Raw genomic sequence first — 22,369 nt, 5'->3', positions numbered from 1 at the left:
AGCAGCTTCACCTTTTAACTCCCGGGCCTTGGTGTCCAACATCTTCTTTTCTTCCTCGTTCTCACTAGGAATTCCTTCATCTTCATCTCGGTTCCTGACACAACCACAACAGAACAGCACGTCACTCAGAGGTCCATCACCCTGACGGCGGCCTGTCCATCACGCGATCCCGGAGGGCGGGCTGAGACTCACAGGGTGTTGATCGTGTCCTGGATGATCTGAATCCAGCTGTTGCGCTCCTCCTTGGAGCTGGCGTGGACTTCCACCATCTCTGGGTCCTTCATCCCCATACTGATGAGGAACAAGCCTTTCTCCTCGTGCGCTACTTCCCTCACAATCAGCTTCTTCAGAGAGATCACCGTTGATTTCTGGTCCTGGAAAGTGGGGAGAGCGTAGCTAGAAAGATGCAGATGCAACAACCCAACTCTTGACAGCTTCCATCTCAGGACGGACTAGATGCCCTTGAAGAGCCTGTGGCTTACACACGGAGGTGTATATACGCCAGGGCTGCTCTCTCAATGCATCCCACCCTCCACCTCCCCCACTGTGTCCACAATCCATTCTCTACATCTGCGTCTCTATTTCTGCCCTGAGACAGGTTCATCAGTACCATTCTTCTAGATTCCAAATATATGGGTTAATACATTATACCTTGCTTTTCTCTCCAATTAAAAAAAAAAAAAAGCATATGGCTTAACAAACAATGGCAGATTTAGGAGAAAAATCAAATAGCTCGTTATTTCACTGCATTTTACCCAACAGAGAATGATTTCCAAAAAGGAAACAAAAATTTAAGGCTGTCAAGGTTCGAGTCCTTTCTGGTTTTTGTCAGACTCTGGTTGGCAAGGTTATAAGGGGGAACGATTTATAAGACATAATACGTGAGAAATACTACAATGACAGATTTCTTTTTGGATCAAATGCCGAAGGTTCTCAGAAGGCTTCTGAGGGAGCAGAAAAATAACTGGGGGGAGGGAGGTGGGCAGAAAACTGCAAGGCTATGTGAGAAATGAGCCAGAGGAATCTGCCCTGGGTCAGTGTTGAGAGGGTGACTGAGCAGTAACACTGAACTACACTCACCACCGACCCTCACGGTTGAAAACACTGTTAATTACAAACAGCAGAGGTGAGCAGCTCAGCTTACCAATGACGCAAAGACGTACTTCTGGTCTTTTTCTTGAAGGAAGACCAAGATGTCAGTCAACAGGACCGCCTGAACCTCTGCAGAGCGGGGAGAGGACAGAGAACCATGATCACTCCATCAGTGAGCAGGGAAGCAGCTCACCAGACGACGACCCCGCAGCTCGCCCAGACGGCACTTCATCGCGCTCCTCCCAGGCAAGGGTCTGAGACACTTCTGCGGGGTCCACATCTGGCCAGTAGAATTTTCAGAGGCATTCTGAAATGGGATTGATCACCAAAACCCTGTTCTGGGAAGGTCTGAGCACTCAATGCTGGAAAGACGGATCCCACAAGGCAAGGTTTGTAAGAATAACATGCTTTAAAAGTTGGGAAGCAGGACTAGAGCAACACATTCCACAAAATACTCTTGGTCACAGTGTTTCTCGGCTCTGATCACGGCAAGGGGAAAGGCGTGGGGCAGCAGACATGAAGGCGGCCAGGAGGCGATGCAGAGGCCTACCTCAGCCTAATCGTGAAAGGCAGGCTTCCTCCACAGGCCCTGGAGGACAAGGGCGCCCCCCAACACCCATGCCCTCTCAGGTACACAGAGCGCCGTGCTCTGCTCCGCCCAATACGGCGCCAGCAGCCTCAACCTCTCCGTGCCACGGAGACGGCCTGCTCTTCTCAACTGAGACGCAACAAGAGGCAAATTAACATCTCTAGCTGGTTACGCTTGCTGGGGTGGGGGGTGGGGGCAGGGGGAACGACGGACAGTTAGGAAGGTCATGCATACACCGCTCTATTTAAAATGAATAACCAACATGGACCTGCTGCCTAGCCCAGGGAACTCTGCTCAATGTGATGTGCCTGTCAGGATGGGAGGGGGTTTGGAAAAGAGTGGATACATGTACATGTAAGGTTGAGTCCCTTTGCTGTCCACCTGAAACACTGTTCCAACACTGTTAATTGGCTATATACCAGTACAAAATGCTTTTGGTGGTCAAAATAAATAAATAAATGAAAAATAACATCTCTAGTTGGATCCAGAAATCAAAAGGATGCCACCAACAGTTGCTCTAATTCTCGAAGAGTATGCAGTGACATTTCCCAGCACTCCGTTAAGGACAAAGCGGGACGTGGAGGCGAGTCTTCAACTGAGACCTCATGGGCTGGCCCCTGTCGGCACCACCTTCAGCCAGGAAAGGGGCTGGCGTGCCTATGACTCGCTGGGGAAAACAACAGGCTGACTTCTGCAGCCCCCTCCTGGGTGGTCAGGCCCCTCCCGGCCTTTTCCACAACTTCTGCCAAGACGGGGGTGCCCCCCTGTGTAATTCACGGCAAAGCTACGAGGAACAGAAGCAAGCAGGCCCGAGTCCTGGGGAGGTCTAGTTTTCAGCACAGACCACAGTAATTTTCCATGTACTACCATTAGTTTTGACAACTTAGTTTTTTTTTAAAGTTTACTTTTAAATAGTTCAGGTGTCTGCCAAAAATAAATAAATAAAAAAGGTCCCAACACATAAGTTTCAACTTTAGTTTTGATCCTGAAGTTTATGTGATCAGTGTCAGCAGATCAGAGAAGAACAATCCCACCCCCTTGCAAATGTTACTTGACACAGGACTGGCTGTCCTTGGCACATGTTCACTGGGGGAACGACTAGAAACCAACTCCTCTCGCCGCTGAGACGTCCTGGACCAGGAAGCCTATCGTTCTGCCACTGCTTGGACGACGACTTCATTCCAACAGCTGGAACCGATTATTTTTTATTTCGGGAACAAATGAATCAACTGCTGTGTAGAGAAGGAACACGGTGCTGGCTCCAGGCAGTGGCCGCTCTAGGAAGCCTGCTCTCACAAAAGGACCGGCACTTCACGACCAGCTGGCGGTGGAGATGGCCTCACCACGGCAGGGAGGCCAGAGTCCCCGGCTGTGGCCTCAGGGTGTCACAGGGAGCCCTGGGGACCACGCAGCTCATCACGGAGCAGGGAGATGCAGAGCTGGCTGGGGGCCGGAAAGGGTGTTTCTTCCCTCTGAAGTGCCCCTGCCTGGAGGACCCTCCCCCAGGTCCCCGCACCAGGGACTGTCCTCAGCTCGGTCGGTGGTGCCCCTGGGCTCCTCAGCTTTACGTAGCCCTGCACCGCCCACACTTGGATCCACTCCTGCCACCCCCGGGGTCACGGTCAGCCCCTCGCCCGGAGCTCGTGTCCACCCCCAGCTGGCCCCGAGCTCATGCTTTGGCCGTACTTCCTGCCTCGCCCCGCTGCCTGCCCGCCTGACTGCCCCAGGCTCTGAGCTCTCATGCTGCGTCCTCTCCATCCTTCAAAACATGACTCGAAGGCCCCCCTCCTCACCCCTTCTCCTAGTCCCCAGTTCACACCTCTGTTCCAGCAGCCATCACACTGCAGGGCAAGAACCTCTTTAAACGTCTCTGCAGTCCGAGCCCAACCTCTAAGCAGGCTGTCCCGTGTCATCCACCTTCATGCCTTGCTCTGAACAGGGGGAGACCCGAGCTGGCTAAGGACGCTTGGGCGATGTCGGCAGCCTACAGCATCACCGACCCTGTGGCCGGTTCACTCCTGACTTTTTTTGCCAGTGGGGCAGCATTGTGTGCTCAGCTCACTGAGGCCAGGGAGGCAGGCTGGGGGTACTCAAGGCTACTGGTGAGGTTAGAGTTACCAGACAGACCCAGAGGATGTGGGTTTGATGAGAAAAATTATTAAAGAAACAAAACAAAAAACCCAACAGACCAGATGCACAGATGAATGAACAGACCTCCTAACTTCCTTAACTTGATGGGGCTGATCATTTAAAAAAAAAAAAAAACAAAACTAACATCAAACAGGAAATGAGTATCCTTCATGATCTCATTTTCTTAGAGAAAAATAAAAGATACGAACAACAAAGTTTAATAAGTTGAGTTGTGAGTTAAACATTTCTCTAAAGTCTCAGGAACTGAGAATCCTCTAACATTTCTTCGGAACAATTGATGATGTATTTTTTTTTTTTTTTTTTTTTTTTTTTTTTTTTTAAATATTATTTTATTAGTTGGAGGCCAATCACTTTACAACATTTCAGTGGGTTTTGTCATACATTGACATGAATCAGCCATATAGTTACATGTATTCCCCGTCCCGATCCCCCCTCCCACCTCCCTCCCCACCCGACTCCTCAGGGTAAAATAATCTCAGAGAACCTATGAATGGTGCAACTGATGGTGCGTCCCTCCTGGCAGTGGTTTTGCCAGAGACCCCAACCCCAAATTTGCTGCCCATCTCTCATGGGAGACTACATCTGCCTTAAGAGCTCGCATCTGAGTATGACGCTGACTCTTTGCTCTTCTCACCCCCTGACTGCACCAGATCCTTGTTGCCTTACTGTACTCGGTGTGGCTGGTGAGCCGTCTCAGTCCAGGCCTTTCTGATAAGACTGAGGACTGAACGACGGCTGCTCCGGGGAACGCCTGGACAAGGGTCCCGGAAGCCGTCTGGGACACCTGCGTCCTGCCTGCTCCCCCTGGAGCGCGCGGAGTGTCAGGCACGAGCGGGCCTCACCTTTCAGCCTCCCGGTCGCGCTCTTCAGAAACACACTCCCGTCCCGCACCAGCTTCTTCCGCCTCAGGTCCTCCTTGGCGAACATCTGGCCGCTCTTCATCCTCATGATCGACTTGCTGTCGGTCTTCGTGTAGATCTCGTTCAGACGGACCTTCTTCTCATAACTTGCCACCTTGCTGTCCACAGCGCTGATCACTTCCTTCACCAGGCCCAGGGACTGCGTCAGGTCCTGCTGCTCCGCCTCGTTGTCTGAGGAGGAGAGGAGCGCTCGGTCCTGACCGGGCTGGAGGAGGGTGCCCTGCCTCTGTGCCCCCCGGCCCGGTCCGTGCTCTGCGGGCACATGGGCAGAGCGAGGCCAACACTCTGCAGCCACGTGCCGCCCTCCCGCTCGGTCAGCGTTTAAATAAGGTTAGGCGTTTCAGTGGGACAGACGATGTGCACTCACGAGCTACGTTCTCTCTCTATATATACATATGTGCTGTGCTTAGTCGCTCAGTCCTGTCCGACTCTGCGACCCCATGGACTGTAGCCCGCCAAGCTCCTCTGTCCATGGGATTCTCCACGCAAGAGTACTGGAGTGGGTTGCCATGCCCTTCTCCAGGGGATGTTCCTCATCCAGGGATTGTACCCAGGTCTCCCGTGTTGCAGGTGGATTCTTTACCATTTGAGTCACCAGGGAAACCCCATATATACATACATAGATGTGTAAATACTTATTTGGCTGCACCAGATCTTAGTTGGGACCTTTAGTTGACGCATGTGGGACCTAGTTCTCTGACCAGGGATCAAACTTGGGCCCCCTACACTAGGAGGGAGGAGTCTTAGCCACTAGACCACCAGGGAAGTCCCACAAGCTACTTTCTAAAGTGGTAGGAATACAACATCTTTAGGGAGGGAGAGGAGCCTCTGGTTTTTTAATCTATGTCTTTGTTTTAGCTAATCCTTAACATAACTGTGGCGGAGCAGGAGCAGCAGAGAGAAGAACTAGCGGCACTGATTAACCGAGAAACAGCAGCGATCCCTGCACTTGCAGGTCAGGTGGGCGTGTCGTCTCCCAGAGAGACAAGTGCCAAGCTCTTCGGGCCACTGAGCTCCTTGGCTGGGATCACCTAGTGGTTCCTCCCCTTCTCGCTCTCATTCACTCTAAGTCTGGTGACGTGACATTTCACATTTGCACTCAAGAAAACCATTTTTAAGAGAAAACACAGGGTTCTCTTTTAGTCCTCCTTGATGTGGAAGAGTCCTTCTACGGGGCCTCTGCTGGACAGACAGGGAACAGGCCGCTGGCAAGTGAGATTGATTCAAGAGAGACTCACCTTTGGTACACTGCAGTATCCTCTGGAACAAAACCGGGTATTTGGTGATCCGCTGGGTTACAAGCAATATGCACTCGGGGATTCCCAGCCTCCGGACGACCGAACTGCTCATCTTCTTCTGCAAGGGAGGAGACCGAATGTCAGGAACGACCCGGAGGGGAAGGCTCAGGCTAAACCTCACAGGGACACCAGGCTCTGGGCAACGGTGGGGAATTCCACGTTTCACGTCACTACCTTCACGAAGGCCTGAAAGCGCTTGTCTTTGGTGTGGAGGTCTTTGAAGTAGTTCACGGACTGGTTGTGCTGCCCACAAAACTTGCCGTATGTCTTCTTTAAGCGTTCGGCATTCTCCCCCGAGAACTGCGGAGGAGAGCGAGCAGGGGTTACACCACCACTGAGGGCGCTAAACTCGCGTTACCACTGTGTGCCAAGGGTCCAGGCTGCGTGTAGAACCCAGGAGGGCTTCCTCACTGTGCTCATGCCTGGCGGCTCAACCACGCCTGACTCTCTGCAACCCCACGGACTGCAGCCTGCCAGGCTCCTCTGTCCGTGGGATTCTCCAGACCAGAATACTGGCACGGGCTACCATTTCCTCCTCCAGGGGATCTTCCTCATAACTTCCCCCCGAAGAGTGAAACGGTGCAGGAGCTTTGTAAGACAGGCACTTCCTCAAGAAGTTAAACACAGAGTTACCATATGACCCAGCAGTTCCACTCCTGGCCATAAAAACATGTCCACACAAAAACATGCATGTGAATGTTCCCAGCAGCGTTGTTCACAACCCTCAACCAAGGGGAACTAATCCTCGTGTCCATCGAAGGATAAACGGATAAAACATGAAAAGTCCAATTACTAAGGACAACATACTGTTTTATTCCATTTATATACAATGTCCAGAACAGGCAAATCCAGAGAGAAAGTACGTCAATGGTTGCCTAGGGCTGGGGAAGTCGGGGAAGCCGGGGAAGCGGGTGTGGGTGCTGACAATAAAAACACTCTATGACTGGCCCTGGCGACGGCTGCTCAAATCCATGGATATACTAAACACCACTGAACGGCACACTTTACACGGGTGGATCACACGGCTAATGAATTATATGTCAGTAAAGCTGATACGGATATTTAGAAATTATAATAAACACAGAAGTAGCCACACACTGTGCAAAACGTGTTCTAACTCCCATCTGTCATAAAAATAGCAATAAAAGGAAGGGACTCACTAGAAGTCTTTCATGAAGAAGCCGTCTTAAGAATGTCACCTTGGTAAGTCAGAAAGCCATCAGAAACAGCCATGGTAACTAAGACTGTTTATCCTACTTAGCTCGGGTCAGTGGTCCCAACAGTTCTGCGTGGCCCTTCTATCATCCCCACGCGTGTGCTACCTGAAGCTGGGCTCACTGCAGGGTGGCCGCGGAGTTTCTGCAAGTGGTCCCTGCAACACACGCTAGCAGCCATCCCTGCTGGACTAAGTCTCTGGAATCAGCAAGGCTTGATACTCACCCCAAAGCTTCACAGGAGCCTTTCCTTTCCCCCCTGACCAATGGAGAAGCTGAAAGCAGAGACGTTCTAAGTGACCACAAAGCCAGCACCCCCAAAAGCAAGGAAAGGTGACTTTCATGGCATACCTAGCATGTACACTGGGCACTTTATATACACATGGCTTTTACGTTTTAAAACAGCATTAGCAGAGAAAACCTACTGTCCTCAATCTCAGAAAAGGAAAACTGAGGGCTGGAGACATGGAACCACATGCCCAAGCTCACAGGGATCACAGGCAGTTCAGCCGGGACGAGCACACACGGCTACCGGCCCCATGTGTGTGTGTGTCTGTCTGTTTGTCTGTGTGTGTGTGTGTATGTTTCTGTGTGTCTGTCTGTGTGTGTGTGTGTCTCTGTGTGTGTGTGTGTGTGTGTGTGAGAGAGAGAGAGAGAAGTGCCCGGGTGTGTGTGTGTGTGTCTGTCTGTCTGTCTGTCTGTGTGTGAGAGAGAAGTGCCCGGGTGTCTGTCTGTCTGTCTGTGTGTGTCTGTCTGTGTGTGTGTGTGAGAGAGAGAGAAGTGCCCGGGTGTCTTTCTGTCTGTCTGTCTGTCTGTGTGTGAGAGAGAAGTGCCCGGGTGTCTGTGTGTCTGTCTGTCTGTGTATGTGTGTGTGTGTCTGTCTGTCTGTGTGTGTGTCTGTCTGTCTGTGTGTGTGCGTGAGCGAGAAGTGCCCGGGGCCCTGCTCCCGCTCACCTGATGCACAAGCACGTCCCCGATCCTCTTGATGAGAAAGTTCTTCTCGCTTTTATCCACCATGGAGTCCTTCTTCCGCTCGAGGATGCGCTGGAAGAACTGGCTGTGGATACTGATGAGCTCATCCAAGCAGGGGAAAAGCTTCTCCACCATCTGCTGCTCGAAGAGCAGGTCGGCCATCATGCCCCGGCTGTAGACGTCACTCATGATCTTGAGAGTGCGGAGGTGGTGGAACTCCGTCTGCATCAGCTCTAGGGGGCGACAGGGCTGGACCGTCAGGGACGCCCCCCTCACCGATTACCCTGCTCCTGAGAGCCCAGGCCTGTCTAAAGGCTGCTTACGGCCCAACTTAAACTTTAAGGCTGGGTCAAGAGCTGCCTTTTCCCTGAAGAGTTTTCATCCTGTTCCTGTTTTTCACGGGAACTCATACTACTTTCTGACGGGCATACTGGACTCCATCCCTCTCAAATGGTGGTTTCCAAAGTTATCTTCACTGGGATTCAGGACCTTCCATAACTGACTGTGTTCCCATTTCCCAGAAAGGACTTGTATTTTAGTCTAGTTTCCACTGCAGCTGAGGAATTCAACTGTGCTATCATAGGGGATCTCTAAGAATACTGCATAAATAAGCACTCATATTCAATAAAATATTTGATAAAATTCAAGAAGATCATTTTACAGAGAGGGGGAAGGACAGAAATAAGATCATGTCTCTATACCTCAAACCTTTTAAAGAAAATCTTGGAGATGGCTATAATACATACTTGAAAACTGACTTGCCATAGTGCAACAAACCACCCACCAGACTATGTGAATCAGATCTCAGCAGATGTTTAGAGAGAACAGCATTGAAACATGTATATTATCTAGGGTGAAACAGATCACCAGCCCAGGTTGGATGCATGAGACAAGTGCTTGGGCCTGGTGCACTGGGAAGACCCAGAGGGATCGGGTAGAGAGGGAGGTGGGATTGAGATGTGGAATACATGTAAATCCATGGCTGATTCATGTCAATGTATGACAAAAACCACTACAATACTGTAAAGTAATTAGCCTCCAACTAATAAAAATAAATGAAAAAAAAAAAAGAAAATCTCAGCAGAGCACGTGAGGCATCTCACCGTAAATCACTTCTTGCCGCTTGACGACATCTTTCTTGTGCTGTTTCAGAAACTTGCTGTCCACAATCTGACTCCAAGACTCTGCTTCCAGCTGTTTGGACTCAGTCTCAAAATCTCCCATTAGCTGTCCTTCATTCATGTCTGTACCTACTCCTCAAAAAAAAAAAAAAAAGAAAAGAAAAAGAAACAATTGGTGTCAGAGTCCTGCATCAGTGACTTCTAAAAAAACCTCTGCTGTACATTCCTCGGGGTGATAACTTCATGAGACTATGCACTCTGCACTAAGACAGTGATATTCACAGAATATTTATGTTCTATTAGAAAGGAGGATTTTCTGTTCCAGAGTGACATATACTATATTCAAGACTTTGGTTAAGGGTGAAAAAGTCACTTAAATTAAAGGTGATTAAGACATGATTACTTCGTGAAGCAGGAGCTAGAAGGGTCCTGGTGATCTTCCTTGTTTAAGAGAGTAGGTTTACAACTGTGAAGCAGTGCTTGTGGCAGTCTGACCACATTAAATGCAATGGCGTCCTTCAGTAGACGAGTACCCAGCAACTGGATAGGCAGGTTCCGCAGCTCACTATAAAGCATCTGACGCTGCACAGGCAGTTCAGAGACGCGCCACAGAAGCCAGGAGGGCGGGCACCGCTACTTCGTCGGTGCCTGCATCCCAGCTAACGGCACAGGGTCTCTGCAGACGCCTGCCACACAGGCCGTGGCCTCCGCTTACCCTCATCCGTAAGGGACTCCGTGGACTCGTTGACCTTGCTGATTTTATTCAGCGAGTCTGTTGAGTGGGACAGGAACTTCCAGGTGTTCGAGATGTTCTCATCGTTGCCAACCCTAGGGACAGAAGGAAACACATACTGTCAGGTGTATTCTGAGAAGCCATGGTTTGTGGAGACTTGAAAAACTATAAAATGACAATGTCGAAGGCGAATTACTTATGTCAGGTACCTGCCAACGTGCAACATGAACTATGAAGGGGGTCAGAGGCTTTTAAATTCACTTTAAGTTCACTGCAACCGTGAACTTTTTGAACCTTGCAATTTTATTTTAAACTGTAAGTAACAAGAAGAAGGCTCTTCTTTCAAACTGCGTACACATTACAAATGAAATTTCTCTGTTTGAAACTCGTGTCTAACCACACCACCCTTCCCTTGTGTTCCCTAAACACCTACAGAGCCAGTACTTAACGCTAAATCATATTCTTTGGACTTTTCTCGATCCCAGCTAGCATATCAGGCACCCAGTATGTTTGTGATATGGCACAGAGGTAAGCCAGAGTCACTTAAAACTAAATTGTGTTTAAAGGCCAACTTTTAAAAGTCATAATATAAACCAACTGAGATTAACTCAACAACTCTGAAAAGAAGATAATCACACCACTGAGGCAGATGATATAAAAATACCTGGAATTTTTTTTCTTCTTTTTTTTTTAAGGAGAAGGAAGTGTTATCCAGCACAGAGGTGAGGACACACATACAAAAGGAGATTTGCATCCTTCAGCTGGGAATCTTCCTCCAGCCTGGGTGAGGAGAGCTGCCAGGGACACTTTGAGCCCTACGTTTGAGGTGACTTCTTTACTTGGTGGGAAGGCAGGCACCTGACCCCCAACAGCCAGCCACATCACAATCAACCCCGTGCTAACCACCCACAGTCAGGGCCTCAACAGCCAGCGGCCACGGCAGCTCCCACAGAACCACAGAAGAGCTCAGGGCAGAGGAGGGGCTGGGAGCCTACTGTCATTCTCGGCCCGTTACTCACTCCCATGACTGAAGAGACAAGACGCAAGGACGGAGAACAGAATAAAAAAGAAGGTAAAAAAAAAAAATACCCTCTCCTCCCACGTTCATCTGACCAATGGAAAAGTATGACATCTAAAAATGTAAGTGGTTGTAGCCCAACATTCAGCATTAAATCACTTTTTTTTTCCTTTCCTATTTCCACTTCTTATTTTGACCTAAAAATCATCCTCTTAGAAGGCAGGTTCTTTAAAGGCAGGACTGATCATGGACAAAACCTTACTTGAGATGGTGTTCAGTGGGGATCCTTGTTAGAGAACGGCTGCATCCAATGTAATCCTCACCCTGCCTGTCTGCATTACTCAGCTGTGCACCAACTCGTTAGGTCACATGTTCTTTCCCAAGAGCATCTTTCTGTCAAATGGTATATGATGCTCTTGTCGCCAAGATGTCAACTGTGCTGTCTCCACACCCCCACTTACCCAGCGATGTTCTGAATGGAGACGCTTTTGGAAAGCATGGCGCTCTGCTGGGATCGTCTGTTAGCAAACACGGGGGCGGCAGTGGTTTCATCGGCCAGGAGGACGGCTGACCGAGGGCGCTCCTTGGGCTGGGAGGCTGCAGAGGACGAGAGGACACCACTGGAGTGTCAGTGACTCGGGCCCTCCAGCACGGACCCGCCCGACAAGTATCAGACAGGAACAGACTGCTTTGTAAGAGATCCACCCTGGGAGTGTAACTGGAGACAAAAACTCTACAGAGGTCAATGTGGCAACAGTTATTGAAACTGTGAATGCCTATACCTATTGATCCAGCGGTTTCCTTCAGGACATGTTCATTCCACAAGATTTACTTGTTCACACTTGCAATGGCATATGACCAAAGGTACTCAGTGCAAAGTTCAGTAAAACCAAAATGAGTTACCAAAGTAAGGTCAGTTAATAAATCATGGTATATCCTACTGATGGATACTATGAAGCTGTAAAATAAAAACGAGCACACCCTGCATGAACTGACACAAAACTGCACAATAATACATTAAAGGGGAAAAAAAATCGAGGAGCAGAATAACGTGTGCCACAGACCATTGCTATGTTTTAAAAGCAATAAATAATCCAAATTGGTATCTGCTTTATTTTAAGAAAGAAACTTGGAGAAGATAAACATAAGAAATGGAGTTACCTGTGGAGTGTGATGGAAATGAGGCAATAAGGATAAAGAATCACTGAAAGCACATATATTTAAAAATTTAAACTAATTCAAAGAGAAAAGGAGACTGAAAGATTTTTAAGGACACAAGCAGCCTCAGAGATGACCTAGTCCAGTGTTTTTCGTGTGAGGGGCTTTTGAGTTATGCAAATTCCCAGCCCTGTCTGTCCTGTGTGGGTGGGACCTAGGGGTCTAAGATGTTTTTAACAGCTTCTCAATCATTTTTTCTGTACATGTCTGAGAACCCAGATTTTGACCAATTCCTCTAATTTACAGAGGAGGAAAATGCAACCTGTGTTCAATGCCACCCAGATAATCTGTCCTCATAACTGAGTACTTCTTGTGCTGTTCTGTCGCTCAGTCACGTCCGACCCTTTGCGACCCCAAGTGCTGTAGCATGCCAGTCCTCCCTGTCCCTCGCCATCTCCCAGACCATGCCCAAGTTCATGGCCATTGCACATGCCCGAGGAGGACCCTGGAGCTCTGATTTTGGGTCAAGTAGTCACACTGGCATCTGGGTAACAGATGATTTTCCGTGGTAACGAAGCTGCTGTCCCAGACGCGAGCAGCATTATCCGTCCAGCCCTAAGAGCATCAGGAGCTGAAGGAAATAACTGGGGCAGCTGTTACAGCTTCACAGTATTACAGGATATGCCTGACTTGATAAAAATGGATAAAACCATTCAGATTCTATTCAGAAGAAGGTGATGTAATCACCAGAAACATGCTGCACGGGGGCATGACCAGACCCTTCTTGTAGGAAATATGCAGAACACCAGGAGATGGGGGGCCTTGCCCAACAGGGAAGACGGGCAAGAGGCAGAGAGGTGAACAGGTTCTAGTGTGCGGGAGCCTGGGGAACAGCGCAGGGCCTCCGAGGGAAGCTGGTGAGCACATAAAACATGATGCAGGAGCAGTGCCCTGGCGGCTCAGCGGTACAGAATCTGCCTGCCCACTGCAGGAGACACGGGTTTGATTCCTGGTCCAGGAAGATCCCACATGCTGCAGGACAGCTAAGCCCGAGCATTGCAACTACTAATCCCTTGTGCTCGAGAGCCTGTGCTCCACAACAAGAAAAGCCTCCGCATGAGAAGCCTGTGCACCGCAACTAGAGAGCCGCCGCTGCTTCCCGCAACTAGAGAAAAGCCCATGCAGGAACCAAGGCCCAGCAGAGCCAAAAATAAATAAATAAAATTATTTAAAAAAAAATCACGTGGAGGGAGAAACATCAGTCCTTGAATGGGGAAGTCCCTGAAAGTGAGGACGTGGCCAGGCGGACAGGAAAAGACATTCTGAGGAGGAGGACTGTCTGAAGGAGGCAGAAACGCTCACGCAGTGCTACTGTGAAATGGAGATGACAAGCAGATGAGGAGGCAGGCCAGGAGAGGACATGCAGGATCGGGGCAATGGCTGCAGAAACAGAACCAAGTCAGGTCACACAGAGCCTTCATGATTATCACGAGCAACTTGCATCTAAGGGCGGCATGGGTGTGGGGGGAGGTGAGAGAGAGAGCTCTGGGAATGCTGGAAACCAGTCTATCCACGCTCAAGGAAGCTGCTCACTGTCTCTGAGCCCGGCATCCGTGCCCGCGAAGCCGACGGCAGCGGGAACGTTCCCACTGAGGCAGGCCCACCACCAAGGGCTTCACAGGCATCACCTCACTTAAACCCAACGATCGCCTGGTGGTACCACTACATCCTCCCACGGAGGAGGAACACGAGCTATGGGGGGGTGGGGGGAGCCGTAAATGTTCGTCTTGAGGTTATGCAACTGCTAATACATTATTAACTAGAAGATTTCTGCAGGAACTAACCCTTGTGGCTGGCAATTTGTTAGGTAAGTGGATACCAATAAAGTCTCCAGTCAATAATGTTCAGGTAACGAAAGACGTATTAATACGTCTCTGCCCAGTAATTTGTTAATTGGGGTGCTGGGACTCACACCCGTACAATCTGAGTCCACCACCTGGACTCCTTCTGCTACCTTACCTTGGTGGGTAAAAGGGGAATGAGAATACACGTGGGGGTTGGAGGTAATATCATAGGTAGCTTTGGGGAAGACCGCTTTTATCTGATTTGAAAGAAAGCAGATTTCTGAAAGAAGAGATAAATGTAATAGAGTCAAGAAAAAAAATTTAAGTAAGAGTAGGCTTGTAAAAGGTGTTGGGATGGGTTGGCTCACTGGTTACAGTGGGTGATAGTCTGGCATAACTTTTCCACTAGGAATTTACATGCAAAGATGGGTAATAACCAGACTTCCGTCTGACAGGACTCCACACCCTCGCTGGCAGCACAGTCTGAGTGGCCGTTCTGAGCTGTCTGGAAGTGCTCAGAATAGTCAGGCATGGGGCAGCGGTTCTCACACTCAAGTGTGGACATCACCATCACCTGGAGCGTCTACCAAACAGAGCACCCAGCTCCACCTCTGGACTTTCTGATGTCGTAGGTCTGGGCAGGGCCCAAAACTGGCACTTTTAATTGATCCAGGAAATAGGCCTTGAAAAACACAGCCTGGGGGCGAGTCTCAACTGGGTTCTGTGAGCTAATTAATGTGGTATTCATTACTGTGTTATTTATGGCAGTGGGTGGAGACAACTCAAGTCTTTGGGGGAACTGGTAATTAAAATGTGGTGTATGTTTCTGAAAGAATACCACGCAGCAATTTGAGATGATAGCTTTCATATAATATCACACGCAGATCTCAAAACCATATTGAGGGGAAAAGCAGTAGCAGAATGGATAAGCATAAGTCATACTGTCTAATTTAAATTCAACACACAAAACAGTAAGAGATATTTTCAGAAGTACACATACGTCTGAAGATACGGCAAATTAGAGAGGTCTGCATTAAATATACCACAGTGCGTACTAATGAGGGGAAAGGAGTGAGATGGAGAATGAAAAGGGGAAAACATTCAGCAAAACCAAAGTGGAGCTTTGCACAGACTGGAGAAGATAGGCTTATGTGACAAAGTGTGACAAACTCAATCTATGTACCCCTTGAAGATCTTGAAAGAAAAAGAAAAAAAAACCACCCCCAAACTATATAATTTCGCAGTCTGTCAAGGAGTCTAATAAGCAAGATCTCATTTGATGTTGAGAGCACTAAAAGCAAGTTTCACTGCTGACTCATGGAAAAGGAGTTTCAAAAAACATGGGGGTCACTCGCTCAAATAAACAAGGCTCAAGAGCGGCCTTGTAGGCTCACACACAAACACACACAATTCTAAGACCTTCCAGAGAGTTTGATGGTGGACTGCCAAGCTTTTGGTCAACAAAACTGCATCCTTCTCTAAGTTACCACAAAATAGGTCTTCAAACCATGATTAAGAATAACAAATGGACACGACAGAAGTGTGTGTAAGTCCTGAACCAGAGAGGCCAAGAGGGGCCATGAGGGGCGGACCGACTACTTACACTTGCTTCTCATGATGACTGTGGGCAGCGAGGACGTGTCGTGTGCCTGCAGGTTCCCTTTGGGTTGCTGTAAGAAAAAGAAATTTCGATAAATTTCACAAGTTTTGATGAATTTTACAACTTATCTTCCGACAAGTCTCAAGAAACCTAGAACACAAAGCCAGCTGCTCCCCTGTACCTGCCAACGGCCCTCAGGGTCCTACTCTCAGACACGGCCACCCATGCTGGCCGTCGCCCTGAGCCCGCCCAGCCTGCAATTCTGCGAGAGCCGTCTCCTCTGCCTGGAACGCTCCTCTCCCTTCACAGGCCAGGCAGTCTCCTGTTTCAAGGTCAGACCTCAGGGGCAGAGCCACCGTGAGCTTCTGTCTTCTCCTCCCGTGAGGCAGTGACTGGCACCCCTCAGAATGCTGTGCGTACCCCTCAGAATGCTGTGCGTATGCCCCTCCCCCCGCCCCAGCTAGTTCTTTCCTTATTATGGTCACTGTCTGCTGGTCCACTGTCCCCACCGCAATGCTGGTTCTTTACAAGCAGCATCTGTGCCCTTTTCATTTCCATCTCTCCAGTGACCAGCATTTATGTATAAGGTGTTAAATAATTCTTAGGGAAAGTGCTAATTTTAAGACTTTTTTGTGGCATGGAACAGAGACAACGTGTGAGAAAACTCCGGGTTGAAGCAATTCGTCTGAGATAAACCATTAGTGGCAAAGGGTCTGTTTAGAATGGGACTCCCCCTCTTCGATGACGCTCTTTTACACAAGGCAGGCGATGTCCCTGTTACTGTCTTTCTCTGGCACAGTCACAATGACGACACTCATACCAGAGGTCACAAATTCAAAGGCCCACGGGGTCAGGCAGATGACAAGGACAGAGGCAAGCTGGAGGGCGGGAGGCAGCAGCCTGGGCCTGCGCATCTTGTCCGGAGGAGGCGGCAGCCACTCAGCCCAGTGGGCCGTCACCTCCATTCGCCTCCAGCATCTAAGGACCTACAGCCCAGACTCTGTTCTACGGGCTTAGGAGCTGCCAATGGATCACACGCTCCTGACTTCAGACTGCCTGGCAAATTTGATGCTTACATACATTCTAGTGGGGGGAAGGTACAGACCACAGAAAGTAAATGTCATAAATAACAGACCCTAAGAAGGTGATATTTTGCATTAGTCACTCAGTCGCGTCTGACTCTTGACAACCCCATGGACTGTAGCCTGCCAGGCTCTTCTGTCCATGGAGCTCTCTAGGCAAGAATGCTGGAGTGGGTTGACATTCCCTTCTCTTGGGGATCTTCCTGACCCAGGGATTAAACCCAGGTCTCCTACACTACAGGTCACTTCTTTACCATCTGAGCCACCAGGGAAGCCCCAAGGTGATAAATACTGTAGAAAAAAAGAAAAATCCAGCCCTTGGACAAAATTTATGTCCATGGGCTGAATAAGATCCAGGGTACAGAAGCCTGTCGTTCTGTGCTTCTCAAAGTGTGGTCCTCGGACCAGCAGCATCAACATCTTCTGGGAAGTTATTAGAAAGGTAAACTCCTTGGCCTCACCCACTCAGAATTGGAAACTCTGGGAGTGGGTCACTGGCCCGGTGTCGTTTTATAACAAGCCCCCGAGATGACTCTCAAATCTGAGGCCACTTCAATAGATAAACGTGTTTGGTTACTGGAAGCAAACAGCATGCTGAGCATGCGTGTAGATGGTGTTGGAGAGCACTCTTCTGACAAGAACAAAGATAGTTATGAGTGACTGAAACACTGAAAAACCACACGGGCCACCTAAACGCCCATCTGCTCCCAGCCTCGTACTCTACAAGGGCCTCTGACGTGCACTGCGTGTTATTATGTGACGTGCACACTCGGAGCGTAGACCACCACCCACTTCTCTTCTCGTCGTGTGATCTACGTGAGCCTGTGGAGAAAAGGGATGCCGGGCAGGCTGGCTCAAAACCCTGCCCTCCCCAGGCTGTCAGCACGTCAGAGCCCCTGGTCGCCACCTGCTGCCCTCGGGGTCCCCAAGGAGGAAGGCCGGAGTGTGCAGAGCGGGGCAGGTCTGCAGACATGGTTAAGAAGAAAGTCACTGCACTGGTGACAGACGACAATCACGGCGAAACGTGTGTCTAATGTGGACAAGTTCTGAAAGCATTTCACCTTCCAAAAGTCACAAATTCCCGAGCGTGTCAAGAAGAGATGAAACGTTTTGGGTTACTGCAGTCTCAAAGGAGGTACCGGATGATGAAAAGACAAACAGAAACTCTAACCCCTAGTCTCCCAACTCTGAGGATTTCATTGGTTCAGGCAGAAATGTCTTACCTTCATTTTGACCTTTGCACAGGAGCTCAGACTTTCTCTGCAGCCTTTGTGGACAAAGGCGCCACAATCTGAAAAGGAAGCAGAACGCCGGGTGACATTAAACACACAGCGACTAGAGGCCCACACGGACTTTCACTGCCACGGCGGCCGATGGAGCACCGAAGAAGCCGCTCACGAGTCAGGGTGTGGCCACCCGGGGTTACAGACTGCAGCCCTCTTCCAGGAAGCAGGCGTGTGACATCATCAGGAGGAGAAACAAGAGCAGATAAATGACAAACCTGGCGCTTCTCGGGCAGGAAGCTGAGAGGCCTCCAAAACTAAAAGTGAAAGTGTCTGCTGTCGACATGTGAGTCTGTGTCACAAATAATACTATCTGTATTTGCATACCTGGAGGAGGAAATGGCAACCCATTCCAGTGTTCTTGCCTGGGAAATCCCATGGACAGAGGAGCCTGGTGGGCTACAGTCTGTGGTGTTGCAGAGTCGGTCACAACTGAGCATGCATGCATGCACACGCACACAGACATTAACATAAACATGTAAGAACAACCACAAGTGATATGTAAATGCACCCCCATCACAGGGGCTTTGAAATCTGTATGACTGCGTCACAGGCGGAGTGTGAATCTGAAAATCCACCTGTTTGTGTCTTTTGACTTGGACTCCTATCCACCTTGAGCTTTTTGCAACACTCCAGGTCAAAAGTTGCAGAAGAATCATCATCAGAACCACCCCTCAGCACCTCCAGGGGCCCTGACTCAAGAGAAAGTGGGAGACTTCCTGAAAGACGAAGCCGAGACTTCCTGAAAGATGAAGCAGCACCCACGATCTGCTGAGGACATGATTTTTTATCTCAATTCCTAGACCCACAAGGGCTGCTGACAGAAAAAACCCAGCCCTCAGGTCCTCAAGAGGGCCAGCATCAGCTTGTACTGCTGCTATGAAGTCATACTGACCTGGGCCAAGAGGCTGGAGGGGAATTAAAGCAAGTAAGAGATCTGTCTGTGGGGATTCCATGGCGAAAGCCTCCCCAGGGAAAGGCTCCCTGAGAAAATCAACAGATACCACCCTTAGGCAACGCTTCCCATTCTGACTCAGTAAGGACCACATGTCCTTGAATGGTCACCCGTGAATCAAGGGCAGGATGCTCTCCTGACTTATATGGCCGGGTTCTGAGGATGTGAGTGTGGAAAAGGCCAGAATCCTAGACCTCAGGGCCTTCTCCATTCCTCCGCAACATCTGCCAGGCTCACAGGCCTCTTTCCTAACACCACCAGTCACAGTGCATTGGATGATCCTGTGATTTTCTCCTCCACTGAGTAAAGAACCCTCCTGCAATGCAGGAGACCCAGGTTCACTCTCTGGGTTGGGAAGATCCCCTGGAGAAGGGAGTGGCAACCCACTCCAGTATTCTTGCTTGGAGACTCCCACGGACAGAGGAGCCTGGCAGGCTATGGTCCACAGGGTCACAGAGAGTCGGACACCACTTATCGACTAACATCTTCTCCTCCACCAAGTGTTCCTCCAGGGCAGCGTCTCTCCATCTACTGCTGAAACTTTAATTAAGTCTCCCTAGCACTGTGCCTACTCATGCTGCCTATTCCAACGTCTGTTTCAGCGTTTATGCTTATTTTATACAAAAGCCAAGTGCCCTGTCACAGCCTTGATTCCAGTGGGTCAAACACGCACTTCTAACAGTAAAAGGAGCGCTAGCGGCACAGCTGTCACACTAAGTGTGTTTCAGGTCCTGGCTCCCGAGTTAGGTACTGTGACTCTAGGCCGGTTCCTCCTCCATAGGCCTCCATTTCCTCGGATCTCCAAAGTGAAAGGACCACATTTGCCCTCCCCATTCCCTTTCTCTGTGCTTCTGTAAGACTCCTCATGCTGCATCTCTTGAAAGAGATGGATTTTTCGAAGTAAATTACTTCAAAATGCTCTACAAGGCTCATGCTGCAGAAGACTTTTCAACTTCTTAGCCATCTGAATCGTCACCAGGACACAGCCATCCTTCAGGGCCTGGATGGGGCAGTTCACACTGGAGGAATCACGGCAGATACGACCCCATGAAAGAGGCCACCTGCAGCAACTCTACTTTGGTCAACAGGATGGTCCAGAGCAGGAACCAGTTTGGAAGTGGGATGGGGAGAAGCTTTATCCTGGGCCTTTAACTCTCAGGCCTACTGAGCCTTCTGTTGAGTAACCTCTTCTAGCTTCACCCCATGAGAAATTGACTCTCCAGTCGTTTTTCTGATGCTCATCAACTGGAAGAGACCCTCAAGTTCAATTCCCAATGTCAGCATGAGGGGAGACTCTCTGGGAAAGGTTTATTCAGGGAATCAACAAGAGGAAGCAACCTGGAGGGTTCTCAGTCAGAAGTCTACTCTTGCTTCCAGTGTCCTCTCCTCCAGGAATGACACTGCAAGGGAGCTGCACGGACTGTGCTTCTGGCAGTTTCCACTGCTGGTGATTATGCACACTTCCACGTTAAGTCATGAAGTTGCTCCAGAGGTCAGCAGTTATGAAAGGGTTATACATCCCTGAATATTAATGTCAGGGCTTCTCAGCAACATCTCTTTCTGGGCACAAGGGAGCCTTTGCAGAGAGCCCCCTGGGGAGTGACTCATTCTAATCAGCGAAAAGGAAACATGTTGAGGATACTTTTCTCAAGAACTGGAATACTCTGGCCCTTGTTAAATTGTCAAGTTCTCTGCTATTTGGAAATAAGGATATGTTTTGACTAAGAAATCATCATACTGCTCCCAGAAAAGAGAAGAATCGGCAAACAGAAATCCAAATAATTCCCGAGACTCCAATGTTTTTGTGTCCTTCTATACATCATGCAATGAAACTCACATTCCAGAACTAGACTCTGGTGAACTTTTATTAAAGGCTTTAAGCCCCAGGAGCCAATGGCCTTCCACAAAGGGTCAAAGAGGAAACAGGTGGGCCGGACCAAATTTGTCTTTATTGACTTATATTCAAAACTTTTTCCCACTTACCTCCCAGAAAATGAGACTCAGACTCTCAGAAAGTGACTCTTTTAATAGTCCCCCATCATCTTTAGGATAAGTGAAAGTGTCAGTCGCTCAGTTGTGTCCAACTCTGCAACCCCATGGGCTGTAGCCCACCAGGCGCCTCTGTCTACGTTCTCCAGGCAAGAAGACTGGAGTGGGTGGCCATGCCCTTCTCTAGGGACTGCCTCGACTCAGGGATCGAACCTGGGTCTCCTGCAATGCAGGCAGATTCTTTACCATCTGAGCCACACTCCTTACTTAGCTTAAGCCCATCATGTGTGTGTACACTTCTAGCCCCTCGGCCACACCTCTGAGCTCTGAACAAACTCTTTCCTGCAACTGTGTCCCTTGCTCACTCTTCCTTCCCTGACTGGGTTGGCAGGACTCAGCTCTCTGAAGTCTTCTCTGACTCTCCCAGGGAAGCAGACCCCCAGTGATCTCAGCTTCTGGTATCCCACACCTGCTTCCATCATGGTACTGTACTGTGACCATCTCCCCTCCCTTGCTCCACATACGCCTGAGACCATGGCGCAGTCCTGCTGACCCAACATGTCCTCACGCACAGGCTTCTCAGCTCCCCTTCCTACCTTTTTTCTTTGTCTTTCACATGAAGTGAAGTGAAGTCGCTCAGTCATGTCAGACTCTTTGTGACCCCGTGGACTGCAGCCCGCCAGGCTCCTCTGTCCATGGGATTCTCCAGGCAAGAATACTGGAGTGGATTGCCATTTCCTTCTCCAGGGGATTTTCCCAACCCAGGGATCGAACCCGGGTCTCCTGCACTGCAGGCAGATGCTTCATCCTCTGAGCCACCAGGGAAGCCCATTGTCTTTAATCCCATTCTTCCTTGCCCTCTGTGCCTTGCCTAAGTATCCTAAGAGAACCTCTTCTTCATACCATTTTACTAACACAAAATAATACTTTGAAACATGGGTGAAAAAAATATGGGGAAAACTAATGAATTCGTATCACAGCCAAAGAAACCACAGATTTCGAAATGGAATTAAAAGGGAGTGCCACACCTAACAATCTTATCTTCAAAATGTTTAAAACTCATCATAAAACAGAAAGACGAAGAATCAAATAGAAAAACGGATGAAGATTATGAACAGGCAATTCACAAAACCCACAGTTTCATCACCCTATAGAGAATTAAATAGTGGGAACGGTGCAATTACTTTAAAATAGATTTTAGGAATATTCAAGCTCTCAGACCAGTGTTTGAGATTTAAAGGACAACTCCAATTGACGTACCATAAAAGCAGAAGTAGTATTTTTAAAATGTACTTCTGGTAAACAACTTTTCACACAATCCACTGTTCTAGTTAACTGACACACACACGT

General features: G+C 49.1%; 1 protein-coding gene across 8 annotated transcripts in view; it reads right to left on the bottom strand.

The window, feature by feature from the left end:
• Positions 1 to 22,369, bottom strand: part of AKAP13 (A-kinase anchoring protein 13) — a 314,908-nt gene that overhangs the window by 20,272 nt on the left and 272,267 nt on the right. For 5 of the 8 annotated variants that reach the window (XM_065906801.1, XM_065906804.1, XM_065906805.1 and 2 more), the window contains 12 exons: positions 18,016 to 18,083; positions 15,714 to 15,780; positions 11,570 to 11,705; positions 10,073 to 10,185; positions 9,340 to 9,492; positions 8,219 to 8,469; positions 6,225 to 6,350; positions 5,991 to 6,108; positions 4,675 to 4,923; positions 1,145 to 1,221; positions 193 to 374; positions 12 to 94 (listed from right to left, as the gene is read on the bottom strand). In XM_065906801.1, coding sequence (XP_065762873.1) covers positions 12 to 94; positions 193 to 374; positions 1,145 to 1,221; positions 4,675 to 4,923; positions 5,991 to 6,108; positions 6,225 to 6,350; positions 8,219 to 8,469; positions 9,340 to 9,492; positions 10,073 to 10,185; positions 11,570 to 11,705; positions 15,714 to 15,780; positions 18,016 to 18,083 — 1,623 coding nt within the window. The remainder of the gene's footprint in view (positions 1 to 11; positions 95 to 192; positions 375 to 1,144; positions 1,222 to 4,674; positions 4,924 to 5,990; positions 6,109 to 6,224; positions 6,351 to 8,218; positions 8,470 to 9,339; positions 9,493 to 10,072; positions 10,186 to 11,569; positions 11,706 to 15,713; positions 15,781 to 18,015; positions 18,084 to 22,369) is intronic. The other 3 variants (XM_065906803.1, XM_065906806.1, XM_065906802.1) reach the window with 2 other exon arrangements.

This window comes from Muntiacus reevesi, chromosome 15 (genome assembly GCF_963930625.1).
Source record: "Muntiacus reevesi chromosome 15, mMunRee1.1, whole genome shotgun sequence".
NCBI lineage: Eukaryota > Metazoa > Chordata > Mammalia > Artiodactyla > Cervidae > Muntiacus > Muntiacus reevesi.
The sequence above is the reverse complement of the archived record's forward strand: the minus strand, read 5'-3'. Positions and strand labels throughout refer to the sequence as shown.